At 50.7% G+C, this 17,192-nt stretch overlaps 1 protein-coding gene across 7 annotated transcripts in view; it reads left to right on the top strand.

The window, feature by feature from the left end:
* Nucleotides 1–9,107: 9,107 nt before the first annotated feature.
* The window catches only part of ZNF618 (zinc finger protein 618), a 166,553-nt gene continuing 158,468 nt past the window's right edge, over nucleotides 9,108–17,192 (top strand). For 6 of the 7 annotated variants that reach the window (XM_082327481.1, XM_082327474.1, XM_082327478.1 and 3 more), the window contains exon 1: nucleotides 9,108–9,315. In XM_082327481.1, coding sequence (XP_082183607.1) covers nucleotides 9,262–9,315 — 54 coding nt within the window. In that variant the 5' untranslated portion in view covers nucleotides 9,108–9,261. The remainder of the gene's footprint in view (nucleotides 9,316–17,192) is intronic. The other variant, XM_082327476.1, reaches the window with a different exon arrangement.

Below are 17,192 nucleotides of genomic sequence, written 5' to 3' on the forward strand. Positions count from 1 at the left end.
GGGCAGGAGAGCCCAGGTCCCTTGGTGACCCCAGAGCCACAGCCCGGGGCTGTAAATCCCAGCAGCCAAAGGCAAAGGAGCGGTTTTGGATGAGCCGGGGTTCAGCCCTCCATTCGTCGCGGAGCCCCTGGTGGGGGCCGGGCGCTCGGGGCCGGGCGCGGGTGCGGGCGCTGCCCCGGGCGGGAGCGATGCGGTGCAGGGGGCTCCGGCCTCAGCAGCGGGAAGCGCTTTCCTGGCGCCACAAGGTAAAACACAGGTTTCCAGAATGCCAAAAAGGTAATTTAAATGTTAAAACATTTGTGATTGCATAAATTGCATGTATTATTCCAATTGAATTGTAGTGGGATTAATCTGACCTTAATAGCATACTACTAATAATTTATATTATTATCTTTAATAATATTAATTCTACTTAATTTTTTTCCATTTACTTTGTTCATTTAAGGGCAGCTCCATTGAGCTCCGGAGCATTTAGCTCTTGGTATGCGGCAGTCACTTATCATTTGCACAAGTGGGGATTCCACGAGGCAATTTCCAGAGAAATAAAGATCATCTTTCAGTGAAAGGAACTTTTAAAAAATTATAGTATTAAATGAGTAGATATTAATGTGTCATATTTAGAATATAAAACAACCCATAATCTGTTCTGAAGTCTCTTCCACCTAAACATATACTTTTTTCCTTCTAGAGGGATCTTTTATTCTGCTGTTTAACTTATTAGGCGCTACCATTCTAACTGTTAAAATAAAATTGTTAAGATCATAATGTCAGGGAAATAAAAACCTTGGCAGTATGATAGCGCCTTCTGAGCAGAGCATCGCAGTGTGTTGGTGATGAATTGGAATTGCGCATTTCATTAGAATTTATATCACAAGCCAAGGGATGAAGCATTATTTCATTAAGTATCTTGAAATTTCACCAACCTAATGAAGCTGTCAAAATTCTATTAATAAAGCACTGGAAATATTTATTTGTTTGTTTGTTAGTATGCATTCGCCATTATTTAATGTTGTATTTGCAATTTGTTAATTTAGGAGCAGAGGCTCAGCGGCGCAGCAGGAGGACGGGCGCCCAGGCAGGAGAATCACAGAATCACAGAATCGTCAAGGTTGGAAAAGACCCTTAAGATCATCAAGTCCAACCGTTGACCCAGCACTGCCAAGTCCATCTATACCATGTCCTCGAGCATCACATGTATCCGTTCTTTAAATACCTCCAGGGATGGAGACTCAGCCCCTGCCCTGTTCCAATGCTTGACCACCCTTTCGGTGAAGAAGTTTTTCCTAATATCCAACCTAAACCTGCCTGGTGCAGCTTGAGGCCGTTCCCTCAGCCCAGAGGGGCTGGCGGCGAAAGGCTCCGGGCTCGGCGGAGGAACCGGAGGGTCCCGTGCAGCCGAGGGGCTGCTCTGTCCGACGGCAGGACAGGGCTGCCAGCCCTGCTTCACCCGGAGCGGCGAAAATCCCCAATTGCTAGGTACTGCCAGAGCACAGGTGCTTGGGGAAGGAACGGGACTCTTTACCAAAGCCGATGTCGTCGGGGTGCCCAGCACGGTTCGGCCAAGGCAAGCTCCATGCCGCTGCTTCATTTTTAAAATGTATTTTTAAATGTGCCCTTTTTCTGACTTACTTGATTTTACCTTTTCTTTTTTCCTCAGTTCATCTCTGATGGGTAGCAAACTTCAGCGAGAGCAGAGTAATGTTAGTGGTTATTATCATTAAAGGAATTCCAGGTTTCACTGAGTGCCGTTCGGTGAGGAGCCGCGGTTTCCTGCCAGTTGCACAACTGGATTGGGCACAGCCCAGACTTACCCGAGGTGGGTCAGCGGCTGTGGCAGGATTATAAATGACAATATGTTGCATTTTGGTCAGGTTCTTTGTCTCGAATAAGCCCATGGAAGTTTACGGGCCGTTCTCGGAGGCGGTGCTGTCGCTGGCGGTGCGGCACAAAGGGTTTTACTGGCGTGCACCTGGGATGGATGCATTACTCACGCGCGGTGAAGCCGTGAGTGGATGCTTTGGAGCACCCCAGATCAGTGCTAATAAAATTAATTACACCAGCTCAGTCATGTATTTAGTATATTCTATTTGTGACGGTAAAAAATAGTTAGGAAATACTTCACTTCTTCAACCTCCCATCCCACGGCCCACACGCACTGTACTAAAGGTGTTACAATGACTTTAAAAGACAACTTCTGTTCGTTATCCAACCCAACGCTTACAGCCCGCCTCTCCCCTGCGTCTGGCTGCTTCGTGCTGCTCCAGAGCAGCCACCAGCCTCCGGAGCTCGCTGCTCCGTCAAGCTTCGCTCCGGCAGAGCAGCGCCAGCGCCCCAGCAAACGCGGGCTGGGCTCGCGCTTCTGACCCTGCTTTCGGGGACCACGGGAGCTGGAAGGGAGGCAAATCCTTGTGGGAATCTGAAGGAAAACCTTGCAAACCAGCCTCACTTAATAAACTTTCAGTTATGAAGTATAATCTCGTAAGAGACCATTCGTTGTAAAATAAATTCTCCGAGTGAAATTTATATATACGACTTCAGCAAGTATTAATTACACACGAGGTTGCAGGGTCTGCATTATTCTGTTAATAGGATCTTCAGGAAAAAAAAGACAGGTCTGACACAATGCATTAGATTTGTTAAAGGACCGATTTTTAATTAGTTTTAACTGATAAGTTAATTAATGAATTTGCAAATACATACCCAGGACATGTATTCGATATGCAAAAAGTAGACGCTGGGGTTTTGCAGGGAATACTCTTTAACAAAGAGATTGTGTGCCTGCCTGAAGTGCAAAATTCAACATAGCCATAACTACGGATCCCTAAATAGTGATTTCCATAATTACACAATTAAAGCAGAAAGACTCAATTTAAGGCATGCAAATATTCTTAATTCTGCTCTGCCATGACACTGTAAAGAGGAGACAGATGAATCTGATTATGGGCCCAGAAAGCTACAATTCCGCTCTGATACTCAGTCGACGGCTGCGTGTTACGGCAGAGCGGAGTTAGGATTTCCTCAGTGAACTGCGTGCACTTCTTTAAGTACAACTTTAACTTCCAATTTCTTCCATTTATACTACTTAGCACGGGGATAACTGCAAATCACTTTAATCTAATTTACCCCAAAACAGTGATGATACATCTCTCAGCATAAACTCCTTAACATAACATCTCTCTAGGAATATCAATACCACATATGATTTTTCAATTAAAGCAGAAACTCAACCTTTTCTGTCTGAGGAACGTTTTGTTATCTTTTTCTAAGCTTACAGCACCTGATGTGTGGATAAAAAATCCGTCTTCTGGGGATTTTCAGCTAAATCTATTATTTAAATCCCATTTATTAAGGTTCTTTGCTTCAGTGTCTGAATTTTCTTGGACACCTTTCTGCTGCCAAACACAGTCCTCGGCATAACGCGCACGCCGCGCCATGCCCCAAGCACGCAGCCCTGCCGCCTGGGCACCGCCGTGCTCGTGCCCACCCTGAACATCGCCTGGGCCAGGCTGGCTGCGCCCGGGGGCTTCATCCCCGCAAGGGATCCTTCTCCTTCACGCCAGCGTGTGTTTCCCCGACGAGGCAGAGCTGCTGCAGCTCTGCTCACAGCCCTGGGACCCCAGCATTGCCCTCGAGAGGGCAGGTGGGCTCCAAGCATCCTGCTCCTATAAAGGTGGGGGGTGCAAGGACTTTCGGCTGCCACCCCATCTGGTGGACCCACAAGTGGGGATCTGCTGCCCTTGCACCTCCAGATGAAGGCAGGGTACATTCCCACGCTGGGAGGTGGCCATGGCGTTATTTGTCGGAGGCAGAAGGAAGCTTTGTCGTAGCAATAAACCTCTCACCGTCAGCAGAAATGTGTTGTACGGTCATTAAAGAGTGGGTAAGAGGTGCCCCACAGCTTGGGACTTTATTGCTTTGCAGTTTGCTCTGGAGAGTTTCATGTTTATACAATCTTAATGCTTTTAAAACCAAAGGTTTCTTTTTTTATATAGATAAAATACGCACTCACATGCTTATAAATGCTCCCACACCCTTGTGTTTGCTCCTGAAATTCAGCTGCGTCCCAAGACGTGCACAGCTCTGGCCTCATCACAAAACCGCTCTGAACAGGGGGGGCAAGGCACCGCGTGCATCCGAAATCACGCCATCAACTCCGCAGTCTGAGGCTACGGCTTTCACCGGACTTTCCCCAGGACAGGGGTTTATCGTCATCACCCCAGCAGAGCCGAGCCGAACGACTCAGCTGCTGCAATTTCTGAAGAGGCTTCGATGCAAATGAATCTGAATCTGAATTCTCTCAGTGCCAGGAGGCACACAAGGCACGAACATCGTTCTTCCACTTCGATCGGTCCGCGGCTGCGTGCTCTGGAGTCAAGGGCCACAGCGCAGTCTTCTGTTGGTTTCCCCCTCAGGACACGACCGATCCAGCTCCATCTCCTCCTCCTCACTTCATTACCGATTTTCTCCATCCCCGCCATTTCTGATGCTCGTCGTTTCTGCAACTTTTTTTTATTTTTTTTTTTCCGGGAGGAGGTAGTTGGCCTCCTGCCCAACCCCCATGACTTGGAGGGCCAGTGGTTTTTCTGTCAGGGTGGCCTTCCCTTAGGCTGCGTTGGTTCGCGGCACCTTCTTCAATTTTATCCGGTGCACCCTCCAGAGAGGGATCCCCTCTCCACCACCCAGGGGACGTGCCTTCTAGCCGTGCAGCCCCAGCCGAAGGTTGATGCAAATGAAGAACGTGTTAATCATCCTGCAGGGAAAAGTATTGGACCTAAAACTGTATGGTTTGGGGGCTCCTGTTCCACAGAGCTGCTTATTTGGTGCACTATTGGTATCAACCCATTGCAGAAAGCACCACTTCGCGTTGGATTTAAGACCCCTGCAGACTCTTTAGCCGGACCTGTGGGCACCGGCGGTGAGTGCTCGGAACTCGCACGGTCCCGGCGAAGGAGGGGACAAAAAGGGTCACAGCTAGGAAAGGCAGGAGCAGTTCAGCGCTGACAAGGACAAATACAATCCAATGCTTCCTTTGACATAACCGTCGGCAACCATTTCTGACGAGCTTTAATGCCTCAGAGTGAAGCAAACAGACGGCGCCGGGGTCAGGAAGAGTGAAGCGGGGATTTTTTTTTTTTTTTTTTTTTTTCTGGTCTCACAAATATCTTTGCAGATAGCGGTGATTATAAATAGTTCTTTTGCCATTTCCTGATTGTGGTTTGCCGACTCTGCCTTATTTATGGTAGCGCACGAGAAGCATTCAGCGTTTCGCCCCGGCACGGGGCTCGACTTCAGCAGTTCGGATGCAGAGTTCAGACTTCAGAGTGGGCACTGAAACGGAGGGATCCCCCGCGTCCCGTCGGGACAACCTCTGGTGCAGATGAGCAAGCGCTGCGGTGGGATTAAGGGGATCGTGAGCTCTAGATTTACCTGAGCAGAGTGCTACCAATAATTCCCTCCTCCCGACTATTGAGCACGTACCCCACGACGAGGCTCCTCGCTGGAAACGGCACAAGTGCCGTATGCAGAATCCTCATCACCTCGCCGGGCTTCGCCTTCAGTGCGTCACAGCGTTATCCTCAGCTGCACTTCTGCAAAATGGAGTCAGCTGTGCTCTGCAGAACGGTTTCCAGGGGCTAAGAGGCATCTCCCCCTGACTCACTCGCCCAACAGCCTTCTCCTATGACCAACATCCTTAACACAGAAGCTCAAGCAGAAGCCTACGCCGCAGCACGCCAACTCCCAGGGCACTCCATCGCCTCATGATAGATGCTGTGTGGGCTGCAACACTCGTAGAGAATAGAAACTTTGTGCTGCCTGCCTTAAAAACATGCTAGGGTAATACATGCAAAAGAGCTTGTAGAACCAGCCCTCGTACGTATGCGTACGACCCTACCTTCTCCAGCACGTGAGAGGTGGGTTCCTACCAGGAACCTACTTCTGGTTCCTACCAGGGTGGCGTTCCCAGTCTGTGCTGACTACAGAGCTTCCTTGGGAATGGGGAAGCATTGCTGCTGGCCCATTTCACAGGTAGGAAAGCAGAGAGAGGCCACCAAGTTACCTGTGGCAAGCCCGGTGCCATGCAGACGCTGAGGTCCCAGGAGGAATTCAAGACTTCCAGGCTGGGAATGCTGCAGAGGTGTGAGCATGGCTCTGCCCTCCACCCACAGCCACCGGGAGCTGGAGTAAGAAGAGAAAAGAGATAGATCTTCATTGGAAAATCAGTTTTGGAATGTGGTGGGGAGACCTCCTGGCTGGAATGGGCCCGTCAGTAGTTGTCATCCAATGAAGGTCTGAGGGCACTAAAAAAGTAAGGACATGGGTTTTCAGGCTCTGGTCACTGATCATGGGGAAGTTTTGAGAGATAAAGCAAAAACTTGGTACCAGTCAGGACAGAAGAGCCCACCGAATGCTGCCAGACCGGCAGGCTGGCACGGCCGAAATGCCTGTCCCTAACACGCAGGAGAAAACGCCACCTCATCATGAGAGACTTCAGCCTGAGCAACATGAGGGATCGCTCGTCCTGCCAGGTTTGAAACATCCTTGGAATTCCTTAGACTGATCAATAGACATTTCCTAACTCAAAATGTCTGAACTTGTAGAGATTCTGCATTAGACCTCACCCCGACAGAGGAGAAGGGGCTGTTCTTCAGGCAGAAGGGATCACCTTGCTACGTGCAAACAGCATGAAATCCACGCTCAGCAGCAGAACACACGCTGGTTTTGGAGGGACGGTTTCACAAAGCCAAGACCAAGCAGCAGCCAAGTCCCTCGGGAGGAAGGCTCCAGACTCCGAGATCTGACCGAGAACTGGCAAGTCTGTCCCGTGGGGCCCCAACCCCACCACCCCATGCAACGGCCGCGTTAGCTGGACAGCCAAAGCAGACTGCAAGGCCGTTGGAAAAATACATATGAAAAAGAGGTTGTTGGTGTCTCTGGCAGTTTCCTGGTTGCTGCTCGACTCCTGCATCCGTTCTGTGTCCACGATCAGAAGAAATGGGAGAAGGTTTGGGCTGAGGAAGCTTGGAGAGCACAAATACTGCCCTTCCAGAGGGAAGACAGACCCCCAAAGGCGGCAAGGGGATGATTTACCTACGCGGCTCACGGACACGGGACGGCAGGAGGCTCTGCCGCGTTACGGACGTACCGAATGGGAGCCAAGCAGGGTTAGGCTAGGAGCGAGTCACGGTTTTGTCTTTCAGCAGTGGAGGTGACGAATAGTTGGCCAAGTCACCATCAGTTGTGATGGATTCTCCATAGCCGAAGACGTTTAAAAGCATGCCGCGACTGCTCGAAATGGGCCCTTAGACATCGTGGTGCTCAGAGGGGTGGGGATCTCTTCTCTCCAGGCTTTGGCTTCAGGAAGGAGGGCAGCGAGCAGGTTTCCCGAAGGCTGTTGAGGGCATCTCTATGCGCCTTCTCATCCTGCAGACTCCACGTCAAAACAGCCTTTTCCCCCAAGCCTTCCTCAAACTATACTGTTTGTTAAACACCCTGTTTTGCTTTATTCTGGTCCACGGGGGACTCCTTCTGGCTCCTCTTCACGCCGACACTGGGGGTGAAAGAGCCTCATGAGTGGTTTTTGCCTCTTGACTTCCCACATCCCTTCTAAGCTCATTCGGAAAACATCTTCCCTTGCCCAACCTCTCCACCAATTCCCCTGCCCCTTTGTTTTTATTTAGCTCTGTAATTACATTATCGGACTGTACAGCGTTTTGGAATGAAATCTGCATGAAAGATATTAAGTAAAATAAATTTGTGTTTTGCAATATCTTTGAAGCTATCTTTAGCCTGGGCAGCAAGAACAAAATCAGCGTTCGACTCTGCACAAATTTCTAGCTTTGTGGAGCTCTTGGGAAAGCGGGTTTCATGGGCCGGGGCAGGGAGATCCATGAGTTCAGATTATTTTATTAATATTATTAATAACTATTTTTGGCAGTGCTTCACAAGGGAAAAAAACACCAGGTACGCACGAGATGTAATTACGCTTGTAGTTAATGCTGTATGTTTTCCACAGGAAGAAAAGTGCTGCTTTTTTTTTCTTTTTGGAGGAAAATAGCAAAGTTTGCCGGGTGGCACTGAGCGTCGTGAGCACATGCTGAGGAAAAGCTCACTGCGGAGGGCGATGGTGTCGGGATGAGTTTCACACGAGAACGAAGAAAGACTTTTCCTCGTTTTGCACCATGGCGAAACAGCTCTTTGACATGGGGGGACGCCGACGCCTGGGGGCTTCGGGGCTGAAAGGAGAGAGGGTGCTTTGACCGGCGGGCGTGCTGCGGGGCAGAGGAAGGGGAGAGCGGTCGGGGCGATGCTGCGCAGACCCTTTGGCTGGTCCCGGACCCTTCGGCCGCCCGGGCCCCTTCTGCCGCCCCCCCCCCCCCCGTCCCCTCGCACCCCGTTTCCCCTCGGGTCCCGCTTCGCCCCGGGCCCTCCCGCAGGCCCCGCGCCCGGTGGCGGTGCTCAGCCGCCAGGGCGGGGGCCGTCCCCTCCCCAAGGGCCGGGGGAGAACCCGGGGGGGCCCTGCCGCCCCCCGCGCTCCCACCCCGCCGCGCTCTCGCCCCCGGCCCGAAGGCCGCCTCGACGCCCGCGGGGCCAGGCCGGGGCCGCGGAGGCGAGGCGGGGGGCCCGGCCCCGCCGCTCTGCCCGGGCTTCCCGGGGGGCCGGGGTCCGCACCCCCCCGCCCCCCCCCGCCTCGCCACCCCACGGGGGGCGCCGCGGCGGCGGCCCCACGGCGCGGAGCGGCCCCGCGCCCGCCGGGCGGCGGCGGCGGCCGGGCTGGGCGGCCGCGGCGCGGCGGTGCCCGGCGCGGGGCCGGGCCGGGCCGGGGCCGCGCGGGGGCGGAGGGCAGCGCGGGGCCGGCCGGCGGCGCGGCGCGGCTCCCGCGCTGGGCCAGACTCAGCCCCTTTCTCCCGCCGCCGCTGGCTGCGAGCGCGCTGCGGCTGGAGCTGCCCCCAGAGCGGCTCTCGTGATGGCGGCGGCGGCGGCGCGGGCTCGGCAGCGGGAGGCGCCCGCCCAGCCCTGCGCGCCGCGCCGCTAGCGGCAGCGCCCGTGCCCGCGGCGGCCGCCCCGGCCCATGCCCCCGGGGGGAAGGGGGGCTGCAGCAGCCCGGCGAGCCGCCCACCCGCGCAGCGGGGGCATCGCCCCCACTCGCCGCTCCTGGGAGGGCGGAAAGGAGGCAGCGGCGGCGGCGGCGGCGCCGGCATTGTGCGCGGCGGATCGCAGGCCCCGGCGGCGCGGGGCTCGCCTGCCTCCCGCCCCAGCCCCATGAACCAGCCGGACGGCTCCGCTCCGGCGGCGGCGGCGGCGACGGGAGCGCAGGTACGCGGCGGCCGGGCGGCGTGTCCCCCGGGGGGAGGCGGAGGGAGCGGGGAGGAAGGGAGGGAAGGGAGGGCGGCAGCCGCCGCAGCCGCCCCGTCGCGGAGCCCCGCCGGCGGCGCTTTGGCGCAGTGCGCGGGGGGCGCCGCCGGGGCACGGCTCCCCGGACCGCCGCGGCCCGCACCGGGCCCGCCGCCCCCCGCGGACCGGGGCGGAAAACAAAGCGGCGCCCAGCAGCCATGTCGGCGGGGACGAGCCGCCGGCCGCGGCCCGGCCCGGCCCGGAGCCCGGCACCCCGGCCCGCCCGCCCCCGGCCCGGCCCGGCCGGCCCCGCGCTCCGGGCCCGCCGAGCTCCCGCTCGCCGCTCCCCCGCTCCCCTTCTCGGGGCTTTTGCTTTTCTTTTTTTTTTTCTTCTTTTTTTTTCCCCCCCCTTCTCTAATTTTCCTCCCGAACGGTAGTTTTTTTTTTTTTTTTTTTTCCATTAAAACGACGCCACCTAGAGGAGACTATTTCGTAAATAAAAAAAAAAAAAAAGAAATTAAAATTGAAAAAAAAAAAAAAAAGAGGAAATATTCTGCTATTTCTTATTTTTCAAGAAAGTTGGGGCCGGCGGGGCGGTGCGGGGCCGGGGTCCCCCCGCCGCAGCCCTGGGCTGCGCCCGGCTCGCCCCGAAAATTTCATTTTTGTCCCTTTGGAGGCGAAGCCCAGCTAATATGTAAATGAAAATTAAGCTGGAATTTGAATGAATTCAGGTTTCCCCCCCACCCCCCCACCCCTTTTTCTGGAGGAAAAGGGAGCCTGGGAGCAGCAGAGTGCTCGGAAATGAAAGTAATTCAAGTTTGAGATGGGCACCCCTGGATGAGCTGCAATAAAATGATTAGTTTGGGAAAGTGGGAGAATTGCTGTTACGGAGCAATTATGAATTGTACTTCATTGTAATTTTGAACTTGTGCAGCACGCTGTGCCAAAACTGATTTTTTTTGCTGCAGTGCTTAAAGTTATTTCTTTCAAATGAGGAGTTTTGCAGGAAAATTAGAGCATAGAAAATTTGCTGTGGACACACCCAAATTTTTTTTTTTTTTTTTTTTTTTTTGGTGATTTTGGATTTCATGCAAAACTGCTCTTAAACAATGAGGTTCTAAACACAGTCCAGGAAAACACGAGGACAAGCAAAATTAAGAGTCGAATGTCAGTTTTATTTTTGAATTTCTTGGCTTTTCTGATGGTTTCTCCTGGCATAATTAAAACATAGTTTCCAGCATTTAATTTCCTACTTCTTTTGTAAAGAAAAAAATTTCCATAGTAGGGTTTTTAGGTTTTTTTTCTTTCTTCTTTTTTTAAACACACACACACACACTGTCACAACTCCAGATACTGTGGGTCATATAAATCTAGTATTTACACAGGTTTGTTATAAGGTCCGCCATGATATTATGAATATGCATAATTAACAATATTGTGAAAAAATAATTGCAGATTTAGTGATTTTGATTTTTTTTTTTAACCAGTAAAAATGAAGTGCCTTTAAAGGGCTCAGCCATGATATTTTCACAATTTCAAAATCCTTTTTCTCCTTGACTCTTACTAGAAAGCCTTCCTGGAGTTTGAATTGAAAATCTTTTTTTCATAATTTTTTTTGGTTTTGTTTTTTTTTTTTTTTTTAAATGCTGTTATGTTCCTGTTATTTTGCTCTTACGGGGTGCCCTGCGAGTTCTGGACTGTGCACACACTGGTTTATTATTGTAGGGTTGCCCTTGAATACTGGGGTCTTGGTATTGATCTTTTTAAAAATAAATAACAAAAGAGCACTGAAACATGCATTGTTTCGAGAAAAAAAGCAATATAGGAGAGATACATGGCCTTTCCTCCTAAAAGTGGGGGAGGGAGAGGAAGGGAAAGATTAGGTCAACATTGAGTTTTACCAACCTTGACACAGTCTCCTCTCTAAAATGGGGACAAAATAGCAAGATGGCTGGCTCCACAGCTGCAGCAGTTTGGTTGTTTTTTTTTTTTTTTTTTTTTTTTTTTTAAAAAAGGCATTTTTAAATTTCGAACTCAGAAGTGAGTTTCTGGAGCTGCCGGGCACCCAGCCGCAAATGCTGAAATCCAGGCGCTTAAAAAAAAAAATGAAATTTCAATCCAGAATGAATTTTTAAATCTGAATCTCAAACCCCTGAAAAGTTTTTTTTTTTTTTTGTGGTGTTGTTTTTTTTTTTTTTCTGTTTTGATTTTTATTTCACTGTAACTTGATATTTGCTTGAATTTAGGCAGGAGTGGCTGGTGAATTCAGGGTTCTGAGGCTGGTTTTCACCCTCCTCCCCTTTATTTGTTTCATGTTTTGGGTTGCTCGGGGGGGGGGGGTGATGGAAAAAAAATTGCAAAGCAGGATAACTCTTGGGTGGAGGAGAAAATACTCTGAAATGTCAACTTCATATTTTTATTTTTGCATTTATTTCCCCCCCAAGAGCCCCCCCGCAAGGGACCCACCCTCTTCCTGACTCTTTTTTAGCAAATAATGGTCGCATACCACGGTGACAGACCAGCAGTGGTGCAGTTGGAGTGGGGTGGCAGACACGGGTAAAAATTCCACACCATGCTCTCCATTGGATTAAACAATCCTGGAGAATATTTTATTCATGGTTTCATCCAGGAAGCTTTAACGTGGTGGCTTTTCCATATCCTTATACTCCAAGAATTCCCTTCCTTGAGCTGCACCCCATAACTTTCACTTACTCTGTGATTATACCCAAAGAAACCGTTTAGCTGTATTTTTTTTTTTTTTTTAAAGGTTTCATACATTTTTTCCAAGTGGAGATCTTTTGATGCTGCTTTTTCTCTGCCTGGCCCCACACCCTCGCCCTGGGATCTGGGGAGCACCACCATGGCTGTGCGTTGGGATGGGGGGACGCACTGAGGGGGGCTACATTTTAATTACAAATAATGACATATATTCAATTTTGGGTCACAATGACAACAGTTTACAGTTGTATCTTTAAAGTTTATCATGCTATCCTAAAATAGAGGAATTGAAACTTGAAAGGCCCTAGTTTATATCTGTTTTAACCTGTTTTCAGCTGTTGTGGGAATAAGTGAATTTTCTGTCGCGATTTGAACTGGGTCTGCGTGTTGCACATCTCCTCTGCAGAGATGAAAATGCGATGCCATGGTACTCGGCTGCAACTTGTGGGGATGCTGTCATAGCGTAGGTGTGCGTACCGCAACCTTTACAATCTTTAACTCTGTGTATATCAGGTTCTTTTAAGCAACAGCTTCCATTATATGTTTCGCCGGTGATGAAAAGCTTGAGGTTATAATGGGTTTCTGAATCTAACCTTTCTGTGTGCCGGTGTCCTTCCAGGAGAAACCTCCTCCTGCTTGGAAAATTTTTCATAATTTTTCATCGCAGTCTGCTTTCAGGGGGATTTTTTTTTTTCTTCTTCTTTTTTCTGGAAAGTTGATCAATATTTATCATTTTAAAAATTGCTGTTTGGCAGCTTGGAAGGGGGAGGGGGAGGAAGGGAGCCCGGCAGAGCGATATCAACATATTTTTTGTGACATAACTAAAATGTATTTTTTTAAAAAAGAAAAATTTCAGGCACCTCATCCTCAGTGAGGATGAAAATAGACATATTTTCATATTTTCATCCTTGGATGAAAATAGACATAATATTATTGAAGTAGTAGATAATATTTACACAAGCGCCATAGAAAACCTTAGGACACTATTCGCATAACTCCAGAATAATTTAAATACATATTGCTGCCATAATGCAACACCGTGAATAGTTCAGTTCATGGGTGCAGTCATGTGGCCCTGGTGATGCGCAGTCAAGTTTGCAATTATGCGAGTGCGGCAGTGAAATTAGCGTTCTAAAAGTTAGATTAATTTAATATTTTTTTTTTGGAGGGGGTTGAAACCTGCTGTAAGGCTCATGCTGATACAGATTCAGGATTTGTGCCCGCTTCTTCGGATGCTGTGCCTGTTGAAGGATTTAGACCTTCCCACTGCGGCGTGATGGGGCTCGGTCCCCGGTGCCGGTTGCTGGGCTGGTCCCGGCTGGTCCCCGCGGCACAACTCCCCATGGCACAGCTCCCCTCGGGGCCGCGCTGGCTCCGGCTGGGTGAGCGGTGGTGGCAATCGTACCTTTCAGCGTCCCTGGCATCGCGAGTTGAGCTGCCGGCGGTCTCAGCTCGAGCATCTCGGGCATCGCTCGGATTTCGGAAACGGCACGGTGCAGGCGTTACCCGTGTAGGGGAGCGCGTGGTCGCCCAACCCAGGTGTAGCTCCTGTGGGACGCCTTGCCACGCGTGAAGCGCATCGCACGTGCAGAAGGGTTTGCTGCATCCCACCTTAACCTGCTGGTACTGCACAGGGTGCTGCAGGTTGCTCCAGTTGACGCTCAGATCCACATAAACAATTATTTGCCTGCTAATTGTGCTGGGGGCTTTCAGGACCAGAATGCCCTAAACCGGACAGGGTTGGTCCCCCAGTCGTGGGGAGCTGCCCGGCAACACGACTTTTGTCAGAGGTGCCGTTTGCAGGATTAGGCCCTGTTGGTGCGTAATGTGCCAAGCGGGGGCACGGGGGAGGGCGAGGGGAAGAGGCGCCGGGGCAGGGACTGCCAGCGCGGCTGGAGGTTGCGGTTGCCTTTTGGTAAGGGACATGAGTAAGTGGCACCGTGAGATATTTATTTGTTGTAATTTCTAAATTTCTGAGCAGTTAGAAGTCTATCGTTACAAATATTTAGAATTTTGCATTTGTGGATTCAGTTTGGCCATACCATGTTTTCTGGGGAAGAAGTTTCTAATTTTTAAAGGTCTTTTATGGATTAATTGCTAGTCATCTGCCTCCTTTTTGCTTTTGTTTGATTCCTTGAATATCTCTTGATTATTTTGTACTATGTGATGCCAATTTAGTGGTTAACTAGTATGCAAACTACATCTGGACGTGTTGACTTTGCATTAACAATCATTGATTTGTCTGGAGCAAGGGAATAGAAATGAATGATGCTGTTTACCGTGGATAGTATATGAAAAATAACCATTTGCAATGTGTATTTCATCAGTGGCACACGGCTCTGGTGCGGCTTGTCACAGCGGCTCTGCCTTGGCGGCAGTCGTGTGAGAGCTGGATTTTTAAGCCGTGGCACCAGGAGTGGGCAGAGGGACCCGGGAAGGCAGCGGCACGTGGTGTGCGGTGAAGGGGCTGACTGCATGCCCTGCGTGGGAGAGGCACGGCACGCGGCTCCTGGTTACCTTGGTTAGCTCTGGTGGCGGTGGGAGGGGGTAAAGCTGTAGCAGAAAGGGAGTGGAAAGAAATCAATATATATAATATATGATATATAACATAATACATAATATATACAACATATAGAGAGAAAGCTTTTCACTTGGGGGCATAATCAAGAGGATGCAAAATTTAATAATCATAAATAATAAGCAGCGGACTGAGTTGATGGGTAACTTCAGCAACAGTTGGTTCTCCACAAAGCCCGTGGCCGCAGCGGCACAGTTGGCTCTGGCTGGAGCAGGGTTTGGTGCCTCCCGTCTCCGCCTCGTCTCGGGGAAGCTGGGATGCACCCGTAGCTGTTGCACGTTCGGGTGAGTCGTGGGATGTAGGAGGTGTTGCTACACGCTTGTGTCTTCTTCGGAAGAAGGGAAGGGCTGGAGGAGATGCCCTTTCTGTGGAGCAGGTCCCTTCCCAAGACAGGTGCGTGCTGGAGACGTCAAAGCTGCCATGCCCCACTCCTTGGACAGGGTGTTTATAAAGGCAAGATTGCTTTCCCTTGGTTGACGTTGGATATTTAGACCTTGAATCCATCCTCCCATAGTCCTGGGCCTTATTTGCTGTCTCTTGTTGAGCACTTTCCTTGCCGTTGGTGGCACTGCGGTGGCGTGTGAAGTTGAGCGTGAGCGTTGGTCTTCCTTTTGGGCTGGGGTCAGCAGTCTGGGCTCTTCCCACACAGCAGTTGCTTTGCTAGCTTCTGAAACGTGCATGTGCCAGTCGAATACCAAAATGATGGACGTAGGTGACCTCCTGTAATGCGGGTTTTGTACGCCAACACTATTGAGTGTGTAAATGCACGTGGAGGTGCCAGGCAAGCTGCATGATGGCTTTTCTGAGTTACTTGGGTCTTACTTATTTGAGTCTCTCTGTTAGTTGCTCCCAAAGTAGAGCAGTGTAAGACGTGGCAGAAAAAAGAGGTTAAGTAGAGAAAATCCTCCTCTGTACTCTTTGAAAGCACAACTGCACGGAAGTTTCTTATTCAGAGAGGTGTATGTGGGGAGGGCTACAGCATTGAGGGTACGAGTTGTGCAGAAGCGATATTAGCAGATTAGACTCTGTACCCCTGCCTAAACCACGTCTGTACCCATATAGAAGAGTTTTTGTGCTCTACATTTTTTAGGTTTTTTTGGCAACCGAATGGCAGTTAGCTCAGGTTCATTGACCGGTCTGTGAGTGCTCGTGCCAGCACGCTGGAAGCCTTTGCTGCGACGGGGATGCGGTGTTAGGCGGCTCGGGGAGCGGAGGCAGCATCTGGGGACACAGGGCGCGTGGTGCCTCCCCTGGGGAGGTCAAACCAGCGGAACCCCCGTGCTTGTGCCCCCGTGGGTGTGGATGGGCCCGGGTGACTCTTGGACAAGGTCAGGGCAGAGTTTCAGGCTCCTGCCAGGTGATGAGGCTTGTGGTTGATGGAGCTGTGCTGCCTCTGGAGAAGCTGGAAGCCACATGGCCCATTTGGGGTGAAATTGCAGAGCTCTGGGTCAGCCTGGCAGGGCTGGCCTGACCCAACGGCTGTCCCCATGCAAAGGGCCCGGGGCGGCTGTCCGTGATGCTTTTTGGTGGTGGGACTGGTGTCACTGTACCAATTCCTCTGCTAGGGTAGCTCTTCTTGGCAGTCTTTCTTCGTCTTTCTTTCTCTCACCTGTATTGCCAAGGCACTCTTCAGTGTGCGCTTAGAAAGGTTTAGCTGGTGTACTGTACCTGCAAAGATTTAATTATATAGGCAAGGCCTTCCTTGCTTGTAATTTACAGTACTCCTGTTTGTTTCACATCTATATTTGGCTGGCGTAATGTGAAAAATAAGGCTGGAAGTGGAAAAGCCGCCGCTGGAGATTTTGCCTGTGCTGATGAGGGGCTGACACAGGGAAATGCGAATGTCGGCGCGTGGAGCAGAGGCTGGGGGCTGCCGAAGCCATTGAGGAGTTGCCGTAGATGTGAGGGATCAATGCGAGTGTGTACGTGTTTATGCATATGGATGTGTCTGAGAGACTCGTAGATGGAGAGTGCAGATCTCTGGTGGGTCTGGGATGCTGTTGGGTCCATCCTGGCAAGGATCGGCCATGCTTGGGACAGATAACAAAGGACCTCAGTGAGCCATCGGTATCCTCTGTACTCTTCTAGAAATGAGGGATGTTATCACACAAGGTTCAATATCTCAGCAACTGATAGACGTGACAACAGTCGTGTTTGTCAGCCCTTTCCATCGGCAGTGAGCTGAGCAAGGCTCTCGCTCAACAGCTGCAAGGGGCCAAACGTGGTCGTGTCGCGGTGCTGGTGCCCCGATGGCACCACCGTGTTTCCAGGGTCTTCAGGTTTTAATACTTGTGATTTCATTTTACTAGATACACTCAGGCAGCAAGTAATTTTTTGAAAGGTAATTTTTTACTCTGTGTGGGTGTAGGTATCCTTTCCTGCTCGAAAATAGCAGCAGAAGTGAGTTTTCAGAAGAAGTTGGGTGTGCTTACGCTGAAGGCCCGTCATTTAGGTTCTGCTTCCAGTATGTTGAGAACAATTTTAGTACAAGTATTTAATTGCTTTAGACCTATTTTTAGAAGCATTAAACCTCAGTTTTCAAAACTCTGCAACCGAAGCCAAC

The sequence above is a fragment of the Platalea leucorodia genome (genome assembly GCF_965183815.1).
Source record: "Platalea leucorodia genome assembly, chromosome: 15".
Taxonomy (NCBI): domain Eukaryota; kingdom Metazoa; phylum Chordata; class Aves; order Pelecaniformes; family Threskiornithidae; genus Platalea; species Platalea leucorodia.